Source organism: Pithys albifrons, chromosome 1 (genome assembly GCF_047495875.1).
Source record: "Pithys albifrons albifrons isolate INPA30051 chromosome 1, PitAlb_v1, whole genome shotgun sequence".
Lineage (NCBI taxonomy): Eukaryota > Metazoa > Chordata > Aves > Passeriformes > Thamnophilidae > Pithys > Pithys albifrons.
In genome coordinates, this window is record NC_092458.1 from 5,922,027 (window position 1) to 5,943,436 (window position 21,410).

At 42.8% G+C, this 21,410-nt stretch overlaps 1 protein-coding gene across 1 annotated transcript in view; it reads right to left on the minus strand.

Moving 5' to 3' along the window:
• The window catches only part of PTCHD1 (patched domain containing 1), a 39,928-nt gene that overhangs the window by 11,661 nt on the left and 6,857 nt on the right, over nucleotides 1-21,410 (minus strand). Inside the window, exon 2 of the mRNA XM_071551028.1 lies at nucleotides 13,698-14,358. Coding sequence (XP_071407129.1) covers nucleotides 13,698-14,358 — 661 coding nt within the window. The remainder of the gene's footprint in view (nucleotides 1-13,697; nucleotides 14,359-21,410) is intronic.

Consider the following 21,410-nt stretch of genomic DNA (forward strand, 5'->3'; position numbering starts at 1 on the left):
TTGCACAGGCAAAGGGCCTTTACAAATGGGCATTGGCAGCCCAGGCTTAGTGTTGGCTCTGCTCCTCACTGGCAAACTGTGAGGCCGAAGCAGAGATGGTGAAGGGATTTAACCAGCCCCAGAGCCTGTGAGAGGGCAGCAACGTGAGTTCCTGGTCCCTGGAGTCACAGACCAGTTCTCTATTTGCTTGGCTTAATTGCTTCTCTAAAATAAGAGCTGCTGCCTGCTTTTGTTGCTTAAAGATTATGTGATATGTTCAAATTCACACTAAAATCATGTGAAGTTTTGATCTTATTGTGATAAGATGAAGTTTGGATATTCAAATAGACTTCTATAAGAGAAATCGAGGGCAATGACTGAGAACAAGGTTTTGGTTTCTCTTTTTGCAGTTTTACCCATCTATGAAAGTAGAGAATAATAGTCCACTGTGGGTCTTTTTTGTCCTTACTGTTTTGAAGGTTGCACATCTCTGTACATGTTTCATACTTCAGTAAAATCTCTCTGAATAAAGTACCACTTAGAGGTTGTGAAGTTCCAGCATTCTGTGTGGAAGGTTGCATTTCAGGCATAATCAATTTTATTAATCCCATTTTAATGCAGAGGTGCACAAAACGCTAATAAAGATTGATCTCCACCTCGGTGAGGCTGAATGCTGCACAGTACATATGTTGCTCATTAGGTGCCAGAATTAAGACCAACAAACCCTCAAACTGTCTTCCTAAGGGGACAAATTTCTCTAGTGGCAAAGTTGGGGTAGGGGTGCTCCTCCCCTCTCCTACTGAAGTTTGCTGCTCCCACGTGGCTACTGATCCACCTGTCTCCACTGGACTAAAGGAATGCTTGGGACTAGAAAGCAACCCTTTGTTGTTGTTTTCTTTTTTTTCTGGTTACTTTTTAAGCTGAAATCTTTTCTTGGCGCAAATGGCACAAAGGACTGGCTGAAATGGGGAATGAGTCATGGTAGGATATATGGGAGCCTTGTAAACTGGGTAGGCAAAAATTTGAAGTGGAAGCATGCTCTGATGGAATTATTGACGTTAAGTATGGGATCTGATTTAAGGTTTTTGCTTGTATTGTAATGGATGCTATCAGTTCATCTGGACAAATGTTGTCCCACTTAGGTTGATTTAAGCCTGAAATCACCCCACTGAATAGGAGCACCTGTCTGCAAAAGGAATTTACTGTGCTGTGAAAAAGAGGGCAAACTATGCTGCACCAGCTTTCTCTGTGGATATCTGTGAAGCACAGCTTGATTCACATTCGAAGTGGAGTGAAATATCATCTGCAGAGACAAACACTGGATGAATTAACATGAAATAGCTAGGATGCTGTAAATTCATATCCCAGCTTGCTGCCAATGCAGGCAGGGTCTCAAGAACTCCACTTGTGCAAAAATAGTACATGGGAGATCAGAATCATATCACAGGAATTGCCCTTTCCAAAATGGTACCTGCAATAACATATGATATAATGAAGGTGCAATGAATTTTCCTAGCTGACAGTATTAAAAATAACAATGCACTGCTCAATTCTAGGACTGCTTTCCACAGTAATGTCAACAAAGAGGCTGAGATAATTTCCCCCTGCTGACTTATTTTTTCCAGCTAGATCAGTGAGCTCATCAGCTCCCATCTTCTGACAAGCCAAGTGAAACTGCTAATCTGGACTCCCTTTGTCCTGGGAGTTGCAATTAACCAGTTGTTGCCTAAATACCCAACCTACCTCATGTGGCCTCTCCCAGCAGGGATGATTTCAATTTGGAACATACAGCAAGTTAAAAGTGCTACTGGGTATGACAGGCAGAGCAAGAATATTTGCAACCAGCTGCACCAAACATCTGGCTTCATACCCTATTCTCACTAAAATAATAAAATACTAGAGCTAAACGAGCTCCTTCAGCATGCATACGGAATCAGCAACCAGCCTAATTTATACAACACTTTTCACTGAGTGGAAAACAATTTACTGGCATAGGTTGAGCCAACCAGTTAAACCATCATTACCATGCTGTTGCAACAAACTGTGGGTTACTCTGAGCAATGTCCACCTTTGTAGTCCATAAATGGTGCTGCAACACTACAGTTTTGCTGTGTGAATGTCAGACCTCACAGACGGTACCCATCATTGGACATCCCACAGTGTGCAGACTTGTCTGTCCCAAACATTTCTGCTGAGCTGAGACAATGCACTCTGAATCCTACCTGGTTTTCCTACACTTGCCTGAGTGTTTCCGGGAGTCCAGTTAACAGTGTAGAGCAAAATCCTATAGGACACTAACATCCTATAAGGTACTCATCTGATCAGCTGTGTTTCCAGGCAGCAGTGTTCATCTCAGCAGGATCGTGGCAAGGGGACTGCAGGCTGCAGACAGTTAAGGAGACTTAAATGCATCCTCATTTGCAATGTGATTGAAGTCCCAGCTACCCAAGCGCAGCCTAACTTCATTTCATACTTCCAAGCACAGGTTCAAAGGCCAAGTAAGCCTGAGTGCTATGTGGAGGCATGGTACATGGATCAAGAAGAACACATGAAGAACAATATGGGATGGAATGTAGTGGTATAAGCATAGGCTGTACATTTTGCAATGCTTTATTTACCTCCTGACATGGAGACCCTACATGTCTGTATTGTAACTGAATTACAGGTATGACAACATACCTAAAAATATGATGACAATACTGTTGGGTAGGTTCAGTATTTGCAATTATAAAGACTAATAAATACCCTGGCTGCAGATATTAACATCTGACTTTGGATCTTCCCAAAAGGGGAACATACTGAAATTAGGTATGCCAGTCTATTAGGCTTCTAGACATGATACCATTAGATCAGTTTTTGGTTTTGCTTTACATTTGAGTATTAGACATTCACCCTCAAGTGTCAGGCTGATCTCTCCAACTTGTTTACAACAGGTTTGATGTTTAAACTGGTCAGAAAGCCCCAGGCATGCCCATGTATTCCTCAACTTACTACCAGCATGAAAAACACAGCGAATTGGCACATTCGCACCAGATAAAAATCTGCCACAGTCTCTGGAGAGAGAGTTGTGTTTTGTACTGTATTCACTTGGCAACAAAATAAGAGAAACCAAAATGTTTATTAATATGCTCTCAGAATCTGCTGTGTTTCACAGCTCTGGGCGGCTGTGCCCACAGAAGCGCACCGCTGAAGAGAGAAGTGTCCCTGTGCAACACACTGTATTGGCTGGTGCACGCAGAGAAGAAATCTTCAACTGGTGCTCAGTGCTCCATGCTGTGAGACCACAATGATATTTTCAGTTGAAGATCCTGCAGAAAGACTCTCCGGGCCATTATGCCTGTGCTCAAATTGCTTAATGCACAGTCAAGAAAATGGGGTATATGTCTGGAAACCCAGGAAAAGCTTGATACCTCATTTAGCTGTGTAGCACTCCCAAGCACTGCTCAAAAGGGGACCAGGTTCCTCATCAGACTTGGACAGATCTGCTGTACTGGAGTAATTTTGATCCCAGTCTTCTATCAATGATTGTTTTCCATAATATCCTACATTTTCTACATGTCTAAACTTAACTTTTGCGAATGCAGCACAGGATCATTCTGTTCTCCTGTGAAACAGTCTGTTTTGGTCAGGTGTAGCCCTCTCTGAGTTATACTACAAAGTACACATTTGCACAAAGAAGGCACTGACAAACAGAAATCACCCTCACACTCCAGGTCTCACTCTAAATGGTTGGGACACAGTAAGGGATGCTTGAGGTACATGATGTACCCCAAATATAAACTCTAGTACTACTTTTTTGTGTGGCAAACAAGCAACAATAAGCCAGTGTTTTAGAAAATGGTACAAGTCACAAGCTAATTTTAAAAGCATGATCTACATATTACTATTGAAATTAAAATCATGCTACACATAAATCCCTAGCTTTGAAGAAATATATACACATACACAAGATACATGTAGACATTCCCATATTTTACCTATGTAAGGGGAAAAGAAACAAAGAGAATGAGAAGTATTTTAATTAAGCAAAATTAAACAATGTCCCAGTATTCATAGTCCTAGACTTCACCAAAGTCCCTAATCAGAAATGGTGGTAACATGGTTCACCACTTTTTATTTTTGCAGTATGTCTATTTTAAAGCTATTCACTAAGAAAAACTGTTACTACTTAATATTTTTTTAAAGCATATCAGATTCTGTTTAAATTAACAGCTGCTTATTATAATGAATATATGTGTAATTAAGCAGTTATGTGGTTAATACTGAATAGTTGTATTGATTTCAATAGAATAAAAACTACTGATTTAGGCTTTGGGAAAATGATGGATTTTTTACTTATATCACCTTTATTTACTATTGAACCAATATAATATTTGCAATTTTCTTGTTACAGTGATAGCAAGAATGTCAGATAAACACATTTAAAAAAGAGAAATAAATTTGAGAGAAAACCTGAGTGGCTCTTGTATTTTGAGAAAGACAGATAAGCAAAGTAAGTTATAGTTCAAATCTACTTTTATATATAAAACAAATATTTAATTCTACTTAAGCATCAGCAAAGGCTTGTTTTGATGTTTAAATAGCAGGCTGTCAGCTCTGTTTAAACGTGTGACTTGCTTTCCTGTTTTCACAAAAGACTAGGCAAAAGTTAAAAGTCATATTTCGTTCAGTGCAACAGAAGGAGTTGAGCATTAGCAAAATTTGGTTTTAGCTGCTGAAATAGTTATGTCTGCATGGCACACTCCCCTACTGACTACCCAGACCTCATGCAGATCCGAACTGAAAGCATTTGAGTTGAACCTGTGTCACATGTGTAACCTTGTGCTTCTGGGGCAAACAGCAGGGGACTGTGACTCTGGCTGGCCTTCACAGGGTTTCTCTGCCCCAAAGTCCCCCACTCCTCCCAGGAATGCCTCTTCATCCTCTTTAGCTCAGAAACATCAGAAAGTCCCCCAGGAAGCACAGTGCCCTGCCTAAGCTGTTATTTGAAGAGACAGGGAGGGAGAAAGGCGCATGGAGGATACCAAGAGAAGGAGGGCAGGGGTCTGGAGATGCTCACCACCACTGCTGGCATGGGGGACAGACTCCGGTGTGTGTGGAGGGAGCCAGGACCACCCTCTGCACCAGGCAGGCTGTATAGGATGGGAGTTCAATGCCAGGATAGTAAAGGAATGACAGATGTGGCTTGCAAGATGAATTCCCCCATGATGTACCTCAAGCCTCACTAGTCAAGGAAGTGGTTAGATGTGGAGTTAGCACGTTAATTGCAAACTGATATTCTTCATTAAGGGAGTTTTTGACAGATTTTATGCATGGTATGTAAAAGATGTACTTAAAAGCGAAAGCCTCCTGTAATCACCTGTGAAAGATTAATGTTTACCATGTTAGGGAGCAGTCAAGTGACATACAGCTCCTGAAGATGGAGTAAGATGCAGTGAGGACATCTGGGGCAAATTCATGTTTTAAATCTGCTTTAAATTTCTAAGCCCACAAGCTAAAATATAATTTGCTTCTAGGAGTGTTGTCCTAGTGGAATATTGGCTAGTAGAATATGGATTTGTTTACCACACTTCAATTCCCCTTTTCTGGTGAGAAAGCTGCAACAAAAACATCTCAGGCATACCCTTAAATTCTCCTATTTAAGCAATGTTTGCCACTACTCTTACTCATAATATATAGATCAGCTATATGTGAAACACAATGTTCAGAAAGTTGCAAAAATTCAGTTAAAGCATGCTCAACCTACTATTTTTACTGATTAAAAAAAAATAAAATTACAAGTTTGAACTCAGCTTGGGCTTTCCGCAAAGCATCCAGACATGTTTCAATTTTATTTAATCCACTTCTGGATTAAATCGTCCTCTGCCAGAGGTTTCATTACCTGAAAATGGCTGGTCCCCTCTCTGCCACAGATGTCTCCTCTGGGCTATTGCCTATTTGGGGGATGTAATTTAGTTGTAGCCCAAAACATGAATGATATCTCTCACAGATAAACCTAAAACACAGTCTCATCAGTTCCTGCTGATGTTCTCCAGGTCTTCATTGACAGGTCCAGTATGCAAAGTATACCACAAACATACACACACACACACACACACACACACACACACACACACATACAGAGAGATAGGAAAAAGATTTTTTTCTCTAACCTCTGAACTTCCAGTATATTCCCACATATTTGAAAGTCTCTCTTGAAGGACTTCACTACTCGAAGAAAATCAGGATGTCAGTGCCAAACTCTCAGTACCTGTGACTGCTTGGGACATCTCTGAGAAACCATTAAACCATTGCATGCACCGACTTCTCTGCAGTTAAAGAATGCAGACAGTAACATTTGAACAGCTCTCCAATACTCTTTGCATAAATGAATGCGCATTAAACATGCTGTACCACCTGTAACACACTTTCCATATGAAACAAATGTACATTGGAGCACCACCAGTAAAGAGGAAATGGCCAATCTTATCTAATGACTGCACAGCACTTGATTTCAGTATTAAGTAATTCTTTGGACTCCTCTTTTCCAGAAAGCATTGTAAACGATCTGAGTCATCGCCAGTCTTCGGAAGCCAAGAAACACGTTATGTGTGCAAGGATTTCACTGGGCTTTGTGGTGCTGAGGGGGAAACATAGACACATGTTGGCTGTGTGTCACATGGTCAACACTTTGCACTGCTCAGGAAAGGGCTGGTACAAATGCCTGAAACGCTCTGCCCATCACTTGTATTTCAAGCCTATTTCCTTTCCATGCAATAGTGGCTTCTTGGTGTTTGTGTTCCTTGAGGGGCTTGAAACATCATCCTTCAGTGGGAAAACTGGAATGAGGGAGACCAGCAGGTGAAAAAGGTGATTAATCACCTCCCCTTTGGGTGGAAAACTCTTAACTTTGGTGAGAGGACTCAATGTTATAGAGTGAGGGGTGTCCTACTTCTGCTCTTCCCTGTGAGGAACAGAAATGGTGGATGATGCTTGAAGGGCTGCAGAAGATGCAATGCTGCTTAGAGATGTCAGGAAGAGACTGAGGACTGAAAAAGGAGAGGAAAAAGGCATGACAAGAAAAGTGACATGCCTGGGATTCTGCCTGGGGTATGTAAAACCAGGTAATTTTATTCATTTCTTAGAAGAGGGATGAAAGGAAAAAACCACAAAATATTTTAGGATTGTAACTGAGCTGAGCATGGTTGAACTGGGAAAGTTGAGCAGATGGAGTGACAAAAAACCGAGTGTACTTCCAGGGCACTCTTGGAGTGCTTTGGCAGTGTGAAAAAAGGAAAGGATGAATGGTGGAAATCACTGGGAAATCTGAAACAGCTGAAATACAACTGCAGGGTATAGTGGGGACCTATTTGAGAGCCAAGCAAGTTATTGAAGAATACAGGGAAAATGGTAGGAGCAATGGGCCCTGCTGTGGCTGAGAAGAGAGGAGGACAGAGAAATTTAGAAGAAATCAAAACAAAATGTCAGAGGGACACACTGACCGGAGTGGAGGAAACAGGACAAAAAATGAAGGAAGCTTAGGGCAACCAAAAGATGCTGAGAGTTGTGCTGGCATTGGGAAGGACATGCCATGGCCTGGAGCAGGAAGATGCGTGAGACTTGCTGGAGAAGACTTCCAGGGATTGCAAAAGAGATGGATGAGATGGGACAAAGGGACATGGGGGCAGCAATCTGAGGCAGCCACCTGAGGATGTGCTTCTACCCAACACAAAAAGGGAGCAGATGGGCAATTGGACAGAGAAAGTGAGAAAGCTTAGCTCAGGGAATAAAGAAACAGAGAGACTCAGTAACCTTGACATTTTTATTAACTGACAGTAGGAAAATCAGTGTGAAAGTACTATACAAAGTCAAACACCTGTGTGTGTGTGCTACCTCTGTGTGTGGACTGAAGAGTACCAGGGAGACCTGGGCAGGGGCTGGTTCTCTCTCTTTAAAACTCACTATACGCAACCAGTGTTGACTCTTCAGCTTTACTGAATATAGCAAACACTTGGATGCTTGATAGGGAGGATAATGAATGCTTTTCGGGTGTATAAATTTGGCATATGTTGCAATTCCCACCAGCAAGTTCTTCCAGAAAACAAGAGGAATCCAGGCCATGTGCCTTGCTGGCACTGAAGTGCAACTCCAGAGGGCTGCGTGCACTGGCATTTGCTGGCCCAAGTACCCTCATCCTCTCAGGGGTTTTGTGTTGGTTGTTAGCAGCCCTGCTTGGCTTAGCTGCCTGTTGCCTTCGTGGTCTCTCACTTGCCCTCCTGTGCTTTTTATCCCTATCATCAGACACATTGATCTCCCCTTTTTTTCTCTTTCCTAACTTTTTCCTTCTGACTGTCTTTCCCAACTGTCTCTGACCTCACATCCCATCCTTGCTGCTCCAACTTTTTGCACCTGTAGAGGCCTTGTACAGGTTTCTCAGCTCACTCCTCCATCAGCACTGCTCTCCCCCAGGCAAGCCACATGGAAAGTGTGCATCCAACAAATCTGTGCTTCCCAGAGGGGACCAGAACTTCTCTGCATCTGTGAGGTGCTACTATGAGCCATGGTACCTCCAGGTACCTCCCAAAGTGTTACGCACCTCACCTGCTCCTGTGCTTCCTCCTGTAAATCTTCTTCCTCTGACTTAGCTTAATTTGTGACTGAACCTAAACAGGACCCTGCCTGGGTCCTGCCTGACATTTCCACCTGCTCCTTTCCAGTCATCCCTTCCTGGACCTCTCTGGTGATGGCTTTCCCTTTCTCTCTTTCAAGAAAGGGCATGTTGCCAGGGTGGGATGTGATGGAAGAATGGAGAGAGGTGGTAAGACAATGTTTTTAATTTGTCCCTGTTTTGCTGAGTTTCACATAGGGCTGGCTATGATTTCCTTTTACAGCATGATACAGGCTCAAACCACTCTCATAATTTCTACCTGGTTTTCCCCTGACAGCATCGGAGGCTAAATATAAGCTCATGGAACTGGCCCTGTGTCCCTGCCCATATCTGGCAGTGCCTGGCATTCCACCACGATTTCACAGAGCTGATGCTTTTCACGAACTTGGCAGCTGAAGAGAGCCACTTCTCCCTGAATAAGCTGTATTTGCTTCTGAAGGAGTAGGAAACACATTGCTAGTTTTCTCTTCAGAGCAAAGTGCTATGTTGCAATTTTCTTTTGAGTGCCTAGGTTCCACTCCACCTCAGGAAGAAGAAAAAGTCACGCCAAAAACTTGTTCAGACAATGCTGCTTGTTGTTCAATGGTTTGTTTGGTAACACTGTGGTGTTTTTTCAGGAAACTGGTATTTTTAATGAATTGGCAGTTATTAAACAGTGTTTCATGTGCAAGGGAAACTTATGAATATGTTAGCATCTGTGCCAGACCAAACATCTGTAGTTTTTTTATGAAACCGGCAACAGGAAATCAGAATTTTAATTCTGTTTTTCAGATGACACTATTAATCTGCTATTTTAAATTCAACCAAGTCGTAGAATTTATTTTTTTGGCTCTTAGGGTCAAAAACGAATAGCCCTAGTTCAGGCAAGTATTCCACATGAACTAGACATGTAAGCAAACTTGTCCTTAAATTACTTGTTTGCACACTGGTAAATGTGGATGGTAGTTTTAAAAAAGCACAGAGGTATATATCTAATTCAAAATACATCCAGATGAATGGTGGGAGCCTGCCAGGTTTCCAGGTTTTAGGCTTCACTTTCACATTAGAAGTACCTGTATAAAGCCAGAGCTGAGGACTAATAGTTCTTAGTTAGATATGACAAAATAACCCCTGAGCCTGCCCTCCTCTGGCACCTCACCCCCAGCACAGCCCCTCCACGGGGCTCAGGCCAGCCCCAGGCATGGCCTCCCACCCGGATGTCACAGCTGGACCTCCAGTCACCAAAGGGGACCTTTACTTTTTTAGTATCTACTGGGGAAGGATGTCTCTGGCAACATCTCTCATGGCTTCTAATTTTTGCCACTCACACAGCAACCAGTAAGGGTTAAAATAAACCTGCCACAACATAAAAATCATCACAGTAGTGATATACTCAGACTATGTAGAGACACCTTTTTTGAGCCAGGTTACAGTAACCTCCCTTAATTTAAAAGTAAAGTAAATTAGAATAAACTACCATGAAGGTGATTAAAACCAAAGCACAAAGTGTTTAAACTGTTATGTCATATTTAACAGGTGGGGTAGGCAAAAGATATTCCTGTCTACACTTACACAGCCTGAACTTAAGACTCCAATTCATGGTAATTTAGATCTTTATATCGTCCTGTTGATGAAAAAGCTAAGGATTCAACATCTACAGAGGCTGGTACTCTTCAGTATAGCTTGTTCTTGGCAATAGCTGATGCAGAAGGGATGTCACAGAAAACAGGATGAATGAAAGCACCTTGCCTGGACTATTTTGCAGACATGCTGCCTATATCAGAATGGGCTTATGACTGGACAAACTATTCAGAAAGTAATTCTTGAAAACATGACAAAATTGATAATTGCAAAACATTGCTGACCAACTGCAGTTAATACACTTTGGAAGCGCAGTGATGGTCTCCAGATAAACTTACTGCGGAGGAGATATGGTGTGATATAAACAAGCTATAATACAGCAAGGACAAGGGCAAACTTCTACATGTTGTTTGGAATAAATGACTGTAAAAACAGGGTAGAAAATGACATGAAGAATCTGTGAATTGCCATGTGCCACCAACCAAATGCCAACCATTTCATACTGCTGAGAAAAAAATGAATGTCATATGGCGATGTATGAACATCAGTACCATATGCAAGATGTGCAAAATCATCCTCCTACTCCACTTGCTGCTGAAAGCTCAGCCTGAATCCTGTGCCCAGATTTAGGCACCACACTCCACGAAGATGTGGAATGGTCAAAAGCAAGATTGCCAAAAGTCTGGTAAGCACAGTCTGAGGAAACATAGGATGAAAGGGAAGAGGACTGGGCAAGTGAGAGTGGTCCCAAACATGCAAAGAAAAAGAAATTGTTTTCCAGATGCAGAGAGTAAACAAGGAGGACAGCTGAGTTGCAAAAGGGGAATTCAGGTTAGACATGATACAAATGCTGTAGCGGTAGTGCAGTGAAACACAGAAAGAAGCAGTCCAAGGAGGAGACAAAGTGCATGACAAAAAGGATCTGTTATGAAAGATGTAATCTTGTCCTGTGTCAGAGTGCAGATGATGTCTGGAGAGTGTCCCCTGCCATGCCTCTGCAACAGTGATGAGAAGTTAAAAATTCTCAGCTGCTATAAACTGGGTACACTTCACTAATGATGTATACCAGTAAGGGGGCCTTGCCTGAAATGTGTCCACTGTAACAATTTTTTCTATCTAATTTTTGCTTTTAGCCATGAGATTATGAGTAACAGATACAGGGCTACATCATTAGCCAGAAATCCTTTAGCTTTCTAAAGGTCAGTTAATCTATGATCTAATCTGATGGTCACTGAAATTAAATGGAAGCAGTTCAGCAAGCTATAAGGGAGGGTGGTTAGTGTCTCTAGCCTTCAGTTACCTAGACTTAAAATGTCCTTTTTAAGCAAAACAACATATAGGTATGAAATACATTTTGAAATGCAGGCTGACTCTTTCCATTGCACTGCAGAAAAAAAAAAAAAGCAACGCTGCCTTTCTAGCTATTTGCCAGTTTAAACTAGTTCTCATTAAAAACTCCAAAATGTCTTCAGTGCCTTCTGTTCACCTGTTGGTATTCCCATCCCTTGGGAGATTTTATGCAGCTGGGGAAGCAAGCAAGATTCACATGAACTTGGCTGCTCTAACTTGACCAGTGAGAGCTGAGCTGTCCCTTTAGGAGTGGAATACTTCAAACAAGCAAGGCAAAAAAAAGAAACCAACCAACCAACAAACCCCCCGCCCAAAAAAAAAAAACCCAAAAAACCCAAAACCAAAACCCATACAGCTATAGAGCTATACAGCTTGGCACTTAAAGGAGAATGAAAATAGAAACCTAAAACTTTCAATAGTTATCTGTAAGTCTTCGAGGATGTCAAGTCCCAGCACCATCACTATTAGTAAATTAAAGATCAGAAAGCTTGTCCCCATGAGCAGATACTTTGATCCCTATACAAAGCTAATATTTCATATTTTTGAGTCACTTTTCTCCATGTACTTTCATTTCATATGGCTGGACTTTAGACTTCTTTTCTGCTACTCTTCTAACACATTTGGAAACCCCCTCCTATGTAATGTTACATGTAATATACACCACTTAGTCTGAGGAATTGAGTTTTATAATACATGCACAAGCATAAAAACCCACCAAAGAAACCAGATTCAGATCAGAAAGAAATCCTTCTTTCAACTCTGATTTTCTCATGCTGCATTTCCTCTAGATTACGATATAGTTTAATTTTCATGGGTGTCATCTGAAAATGAGAGTTGATGTAACATAGCTGAATGCTCTTTGTCACTAAATATATTCTGTACTTTAACTGGTAGTGTGATGTACTGAAGCACAGTCTTTAATTAAAGTGCAACAATACCACAGTGCAACAGTATCACAGTACTGGCATGGCATAGGACCCCGGCGCTGGATGTAAAAATAACTGTGCTCGAAACATGTCATATCACTACACGATGTAACTAAGTCAGTGGAGACATTCTTACACTTGCAACCTGAAGTATTACTGAGCACTGATTTTCAGCTGGTGAAGCTGTGATCAAATCAATGCATGTATTATTCTCCACAAATGAATAATGGCATGAACAAGGACATATTAAACACCTACGGTGCACAAAGCTTTTCACACTGGTTATGAACCAAACACAAACCAAGAGGCTGTGAACTCTCCAGAGCTCTCGTTTTGTCTCCCGTGAAGTTCTCCCTGTTTGGGTACAATGTGCTGCATCCCCACAAATGCCCTCATGCTAACAGGAGAGGGCACTGACTTCAGTTTGGGAGCAAGATGATCACCTTTCTCTCTTTCTCTTTCCTAGCCTTGAGGAAAACAAAACGAACCGAAACCCCTTGGTACCCCACAGTGAGTGAAGGCAGTACAAAAACAAGGGTGATGAAGATGCCTCTGCTGGCATGAGAGCCAGGGAGCGGCCAGCACTGCTTCCCTCCATAACCCTCTGTCGTGGGATGTGCTGCCACTGACCAGGCAAGTCCTTTCCTGACTGAGGGTGTCAAAGCTCTCTCCCTCAGGGCTGTGAAACCCTCCCTACACTCGCTCAGCCAACACAGGGACTCCTGCAGAAACACAACCCAGAAACAACCACCACCCTCATCCCACAGACAGATGCCTGTCAAGCCAGGATGCACTGCTTTCCTCTCTGAAGGAACCAGCACTCTCTAAGTGCCCGATGGGAGCAGTCTCATTGGTTTGTCAGCACAGCTGATGCTGTCAATGTTGCATGGGGACCACTGAAAAAGTCTCCCTTCAAAACCAGAATCAAACATCCACAGAGAACAGCAGCTGTGCTTCCCCTCTACACAAAGCACGGCATTCACACATCCTTGTTCCTTGCTACTCAGGCTCTACATCCTACGGCAGGGTACTATGCCCTACCAGAGCCTCTGGCATGATTTTAACATCCCAGCACTGTAAAAACAGTTTAGGAAAAGAGGCAGTGTGGATTTGGCATGGGGCAGCGCCGCAGGGATGAGGCAACGGTGAACCATGCAGTGATGCTTCTCTGCTTGCTGAGAAATATGTCAGGGAGGCACAAACACACAAAAAGAGAGGAGATAGGCGATAGTTACCTAACATGACGAAGGGGATTCCCAGGAAGGTGGAATTGTATTTCCCACCAGTGAGATTGATGATCCCAGCTGCAGTCAGGGTGGCAAGGGTCACAGTCAGCAATCCCAGCAGGCCAAGCCAGGGTTTGCTGCGGACACAATCCTGCATGGAGCAGCAGAGAATGGCCAAGGTGACCACAAGGACCAAGCTTGTGATCAGGTAGCGTTCTGATACCCTGCTCGTCTTCTGGAAATCCTCCTTCAGTGAAGAAGAAGTGAAAGGATACATTTTGACTTTCCTGTTGGATTTCTGGAAAAGTTCAACAGTGTCACAAAAAATGGATTCCCACTTCTCTGCCACCATGTCATTCAAGGAGTTGATTGCCTGCAAGTAGTAGGTGAGCTGAATGGCTTCCGCAGACTTCACCTGGTCCTTGCTGTGCACAGTAACCCCACCGAGCTGATGCCCATTATACACTTCCCTGCCATCCTTTAAGTGAGTAATTGGATAAGTGATTGCAAAATTAGTTCGATTAGAAGAACGAGCAGCCTTTAATTCCTCCAGTACATGCACTATGTCGTCCACTATGCATGTCTTGTCATTGTTCAGGATACATATATGGGCAAACGTGTAATTGAAACCAGGTCTTTGAACTTGGATCCTGGTCACTGCAGAGTGCAACTACAAGGGAAAGAGAAATCACACACGTTATTCATCAGTTCATCTTGTACAGTAGCAGCCAGAACAACAGCAGCTCCTCATCGCCATCCCTGTCCTACTTGATACAAGCAACAACAACAGAAGTTCTGGTGACAGCGGTATTAATAGTACACTCATTGCAAAAAAAAGGAAACATGCATCAAAACAGCAGTATTATTCCCTCATGTCCTTTGCTGGTAACTGTATTGTGTTGCTGTATTGTGACTTGCATCTGTGCCATGTGCACCTGCTGTTTGGCCTTTCTGAAGACGCAAACTCAAAAGGTCCAGTCCTCCACTTTCAAGTGCTCTGGGACAACATAAAAGAGAGATCTACAGATCAATCATATCCAGGGACATGGTCGTGCTCAGGACTGCCCAATCACTCTCTCAAAGATGAAACTGAGGTTCAGAAGGCAGAAAAGCAACATGACCAGGTGTGTCACCTGTGCAGGATGCACCCGCAGCCTGGCAGTGGCAGGGGACTAGCACTTAGGGTAAAGGCCTCAGCTGCATGTCCTATGTATGGAGACTGTTGGCACAGCAGGAAAAAGATAGCTGGCAATAACTAATTTGCCCTCTTTCCCCCTCCCTCTTTCTCCCATCAAATCCTCAGTAAGTCTGAGAGCAGGAAGCAATGGCAGAGAAGTCCTGTTGCTTAGTCAGGGCCCCTTAACTTCAGGGTCTACAGGTTATTAGGTCTAGCAGCTCTTAGTGCAGCCTCCTTTGTAAGTTGTTTTGCATGCTTCTGAAATTTGCCATGCCTAAGCTCTGACCCCAAAAGCATTCAGTTGTTTTTGAGCATCAGAAAGACTGAAAAATCATCATCTCTTCTTGAAAAAATAAAGAAAACACTTTCAACCTTTTCTGAATCCATTTCAGTCAACAGAGAAGAAACAAGAAATCTAAATGATGGCAAGGGAATAGCCCTAAAAGGCTGAGGTTACAATAGTTTTCAAAAGCAAAATTTTGAGTTTATTAATGTTTGGAGCCTTAGCAAAGTACAAGCTGGTTTTTAGCAAATATTTTCTTGAAAACTGGGAAAACCTCATTCACCACCACCACCATTTAGCTCTTTCTGTGCCAGCCACCCTAGCTGTGTAGAGAGTTCCAAGACTTTCCATAAGGATGCTGCTGAGGCCAGCACAATGTTACCCATCGCCTGACATCTGAAAAGACTTTCCCTTTGGCTGTGATGTCCTTCATGGTGGGTAGCCATGAAGTTCAGGAAGGGGGTCCCTCTGCTCTTTTCTAGCTGGAACAGGAGGTACCAAGCAACACAAACGTAGGGGCCTGCTGCACACTGCTGTGTATGTGCTTTGTGCACGGCTTGGTGAGAGATGTGACCTCTCCAGCTTGAGCAGGGACGATACAGAGGGGCACATGACCCTTGTGCTGTGTTGGTGCAATGACCGTGTTGATATGGCAGTCTGCAAAATTGCTGTGAGGGGAACAAATAACTGGATCTGTTCTGAGGAACTGTATGGATTTATCCTTTGGTCCCTTTCACACCAAGGGAAATGATGCACAGTTGCATTGCAAAGGTGTGGTGACAGAAGCACAGCTTCTAAAAGAGAAGAAAACACCCCCCCTTCACCTGCAAAGTGGAGAGACAGCTCTTCCAGGAAGCTGAACAGCCAGATCAAGGAGGACTCTAATTTCTTCTCCCCAAAAGGGGAAATAGTTATTTTGTGTCTTCAGATTTTGAGCAAGAGACCGAGAACTGGCTACGGGAACGAGACTCCTTTATTTTTCTACTTGCACATGTAGTTTTTCATTGTAATCCAAAGAGGGCAGGAGACTCTTCCTCCCAGTAAAGAGGCTGGGAACAGGTGAGATTTAATGGAACTGGCTCCTTTCAGATGACAAGTATTGTTTAAGAAAATAGAAGATAGCATATATGAGAGCAGTAGAACTTATACACTCATCTGGTGGCAATGGACAAAAATGTCTAATAATCATGGCTAAACTGCTGCATCTGTTGAAACTAAATAATCAGTCATAGTGACTATTTTGTGGTATTTGAGACCTAGTTGCAGAACCGCCCCTCCTATCATTTACATTGTACTATCAATCTGATTGTTTTGTGATTACATTGCACAATCTGTGATGGGTAGATTACAACATTCCTGTATTCTCAGCTTTTTTCTCCAGCATCTTAGGGGTGTATGTTTCCACATTTGAGTAGTTTTTATGTTTTTGACAAAAATAACAGTTCAATACCGGCGTTAGGAAGATAAGTCTGAGAAATGAATTGAACTAACAAATCTTTCCACAATACTGCGAGAACATGATACATGGCCGTGGTGAGGGGCAAAATTTTCCATTGTGGTGGGAGAAAAGATAACTGTCCATGCAACAGACTAGGGTCTTCTGCACAACTTTCTCATAAGACAAAACAAATGAAAAGATTTGCAGGAACGTACCAAAGAAATGAACCTAATATGGGGTTTCCAGCTGTCTTTCCAGCTTGGGGCTGCAAAGCTCTGCTATGAAAGAGCTGTTATGGGGTACAAATTCAAATGCATGTCATTACAGTTTGGGGAAAATGCTTTGATTTACTGAATCAAAGACAGCTATCTGATTTTAATTTTTTTACAATGGGAGCTACTGTATGGTTTTCATTGACAACAGTTACAGAATCAGACATCATATACAGAAGTGCAGCTGAGGGCAACGAGAAGGAATAGAAGGAATTTCCTGCCTTTATTAGATTCACAATACAACTCCTTCAGAAAGGATCCAATGGAGTAACACAATGCAGAAGAAAATAAACGGACATGCAACTTTTATCAAACAGTGTGTGCTGCTATTTAACCACCCTGCCTTTTTGGCACCACTGCTGCATTTGCTTCCTGCTACATCTGAAGCACCTTCTTTTAATATTTAGGTTATAAAATAACGTCATCTGTTTCAGCTGTTACTTCACCTTTAGTGAAAGACTGGAACCTAAATGTCATATTTAACATACTCCTTTCCTCTTGGCAATGATCATTTCAGACTCAGGCACTCGATCTGTGGCAGTGGCCTGGTGCTTTCTGCGAGACTGTGCTGGGCTGGACCGGGCACTGCTTGGGGGGAACTTGCCCATGCACCTCCCAGTGATGGCGCTTCAGGGAAGAGAGGGAAGCAGGTAGACAGCAATGTGTACTGGCACATCCTGGCTGTTCCAGAGCTGGCAGCCAGCTTGTGCAGTTTAGAGCAGCTATGAGATATATTCTGAGCTTTGCCAGTGGCCACAACATTTGGTTCCAACTGGCAGCAAACAGCCAGAGAGGAGGAAAGCTTGCCATTCCTTCCATCCCAACAAAGTATCCCGAAAACGGCCTCAGAACGCCCAAGGATTTGGCTCTGGGAAGCCTGACAGACTTTTATCCTCAAGACAAACACATCACTTTATCTGGACTTTGCTTTTTCAGACAAGATCCTAGGAAAAACCCTCTGCCACCTCAGGGCAGGGCAGGGCATGCAGCAGCAAGGCTGCATGCTCTCTCCTCAGTCTCCTCTCTCCCATTGCTTGCCCGGGCCCACCCATGCACCACAGGCCTGCTGCCTCTTCCCTGCTGAGAGCTGCAGTCCCTCAGAACTTTCCTTTCTGTTGCCATGCTGGGAATTCAGCTAAGGCCACACAGATTTTTCCACTTGCATTCAGAGCTCACTCTTACAACCCTGGGTGACTGGCTTACATAGACAACAGAAGGTCCAAGAGCTTACAAGGGCACATACATCCTGCAAGTTTAGGGGATGACGCAGTCTGCAATTTGGCTTGTCTATGGTACACCAGGAGGTCCCCCAGGAAACTTCAATTTGTTAACAGGACATGGTAAAGGCTGCTGTGTGATGGGGACAACATTAGCAATATGATAATGCATAATGCATATTGCACTTCTCAGTGCAGGGGACTTTAATAGCAAGTAACCATACTCTAAATAAACCTGGCATCTAGTTCTGGGACAAACTACCAGATTCTCATTTATTCGGCTGGTTTTTTATCCTTACGGATCCTATTAGGAGAAAGGGAAATTTAAGGGAATAACAAAAGCTGAATGAATGTTTTTTCTTTTAAGGGAGACATGCACTGCTTGCTCATCACTCACAGCTTTTTCAGCTAGCTAGCAGTGTAAGGAACCAAAAAGCACTTTACTGCTGGGATGCCAGAGCACTGCAGTATGAGAACTGCACAGCAATGCCTAAGTGCTCTTGCCACAGTGGCACACAGTCCCCAAAAGCGCTCAAGCACAAGCCCGCAACTTTTACCTCCTCATTTCGTCATCGTTTAAACAGTGACCATCACTTTCACTTCTCCTCTCCCTTCTGAAAATGATGCTTATGTGTGAACCGCACCACACCAGAGATTTCTAGAACAGTGTTTTTTCTTCCTTTAGCCTTTAGTCATATGCATTTGGTAACACCTTGGTCTTGGTCTTTGCTTACTCTAAGTCCCATGCTCACTCAGTTATTTATTTTAGACAGAGAGGAAAGATGGCTTAAACCGAGAGATAAATCTCTTTCAGCAAATACCTTCAGGTGAGGGCTGTGCTGATCTCACCTCCTCACCAAACCACATTTAAGCCCATGGCACAGCTGACAGATAAGACCTGGTGAAAGAAACTGCACTGCCCCAGCACCTGGTTCTGCCTGCAAGCCTAAGAGGGGATGCCAGGAAGCAAAGTTGAAATCCTTTTACTTATCCTAGACTAAAATATTTTGCACCAGGGCCTCAGAGGTCTGTGGCTGCAAATTTTTCAAGCTGTTTTTGTCTGCCAGTCCTCCTACCCCTGCCACCAGCACAGGAAGGCAGGTGCTGCGAGCCAGAGCCCCCGTGTAGACTCAGTTTGGGTCTCACACTGGGCTCTGTGAGACAGCTCTCCACTGTACAGAGCATGGCACAACTTTCAGCAGAGCCGACAAAGCTGAACGTGAAGGCAAAGGGGTTCTGCTTAGAGATGTATGGTCAGGACAGAAAGGAAATCTTTTTCTTCCTAATTCCATGCAAAAGATGCAGGGAGCTACAAGAAGGGTTAAGAAAAACCTGTAATCCCTTTGTTTTGTTGAGAAATCCTGTCTTTAATTCAAAAGTGAGCGGATATTACCAGAATTTTGTCAATGTAATCAGGTAACAAAAAAGTCTGCAGGCTCCCTGTGAAGGAAACAGATCCCATCCCAGCAGGGAAGGGTTAGAAACTGCTGATTCACCTGCAAAATGATTCAATCCCAGAAATCCTTTAAGTTCACATTACATAATCTCCTACCCCAATCAAAGCTATAGACAAGGGGGATGAGGGACAAGGACCCAGTGACGGTCGCTGCTGTCCCACACAGATATCAGCTCACTGGTGGCACAGCTTTGCTCCCAGGGAAACTCCATAGTGACAGTGACATCAACAGGACCCTTCTGTCTTTGCGGAGGTCCTATGCTCAGCTCATGAAAAGAAATCCTGACTCTCTCGGAAGCTGGATCAGTTGCAGCCATCATTTTTAATATTAGAGATGTGTACAACTACCTCCTGCTTACCATACATATCTCAAATATATGTTTGGTTCTGCTGCTGAGCGGTGACATGGGTGTTTCTATGGGACATCACTCATCGGAAGGACTTGACTACACTTTGCTATTTGACATACAGCCAACGAATGGCCAAAAAGACAAAACTAGCTAGGATATATGGATGTCCTCCTGTTCTGCCAATGATCTGGCACACAAACATGTTTTATTCACAGGAGTATGATCTTTACAATGCCCTATATCTTTGCTGTTGCTATTATATGACTATTTAGTCTTTCAGTCTACATCTGATGGTTCAAATTAAATCCTAGGTTCACTCATCAGTGTTGCTGCTCTTAGAACTTTTTCACTGTCATTTTGACCAAATCTGTTTTTTCTCTGAATCCTGGAGCCTGAAGTACTGTGATTTTTTTTTAATCTCAGCTTTCTTTAAAAAAAGGAGAAATGTAAAGAAATGTCTGATCTCATGGTTATGGAGGAAAGCCTGAGAAGGCTTTGAACTCATCTATTACTGCTTAAAATCTCATCACTGCTTTGGATTCAAGACTGAAAAACTAGAAAGCAGGATGAAGACAATAATTTTAAATATAGGCTTCATTTTTATGTGAAGCTGGTTTACTCTTTTAGTTATTTCTACAGGTAACTTGTGCCAAGGAAAATAAAGAGAAGAAAAAGCCTTTAATGGATAGCTATAAATTTCTCCACTTTTTCTGTGATCTCAGTAATCTCTGGCATTTCATATCTTTGCAGTGTACTATTTTATTCACGTCAAGAGATGGCCTCAGTCAAAATGTAAAAAGGTTATGAAAGGGAAAAGACTTGCACAGCTTCCAGCTTAATTCACAAAAAACCCCACCACAGTCTCTGCAGAAATGGGCAGAATTAAACCTTCAGAGTGCATTTTCATCAGAAGGTGCAGAGAGAGAAGACAAGGGAGCCTGATCAGGGCTGTGCCCTGCTGACCATGGATCCAGGGCAGGGATTCAAAGGGGGCTGGTGGGCAGTGGTCTCCTAGACCATGACAATCTAGCCAAGGGATGAAGAGTGTGCACACTGCCGATGGGGGAAGCCAATGGAACTTAATGGCTCAGGATAAACATAAGAAACCACAGCTGGAAAGCACGCAGTGAGGATGGCAATGAGTAGCTGGGCTCTTTTTCTATCAGCCCTACAATGAGATTTCCTGAAGAGATGCTACAATAGTAATTATGCGTGGTATTTATTTTTGCAACTAATTTTTTTCAGCTGTCCAAAACACAGTGAATTATATTTTCTCCAAACAGTTTTCATAAAAATAAAATCTAAAAATTGTTCATACTACAAGTCATCAACTGAGGGACAACTATTAGCGCTCGAAGTGGCAGGTGTGCATGCATTTACATTTCCATCTGTCTTCTTGGTGGCTACAGAAAATCGCTAGATATAATTTTTCTTCTCTAATCGGAAGTGGAGAAGCTTTTCTAATCAATACCATCTTAATTCTGACAATCATCCTTGTAAATCTGCCTGAATTTGTTCCACAAGAGAAG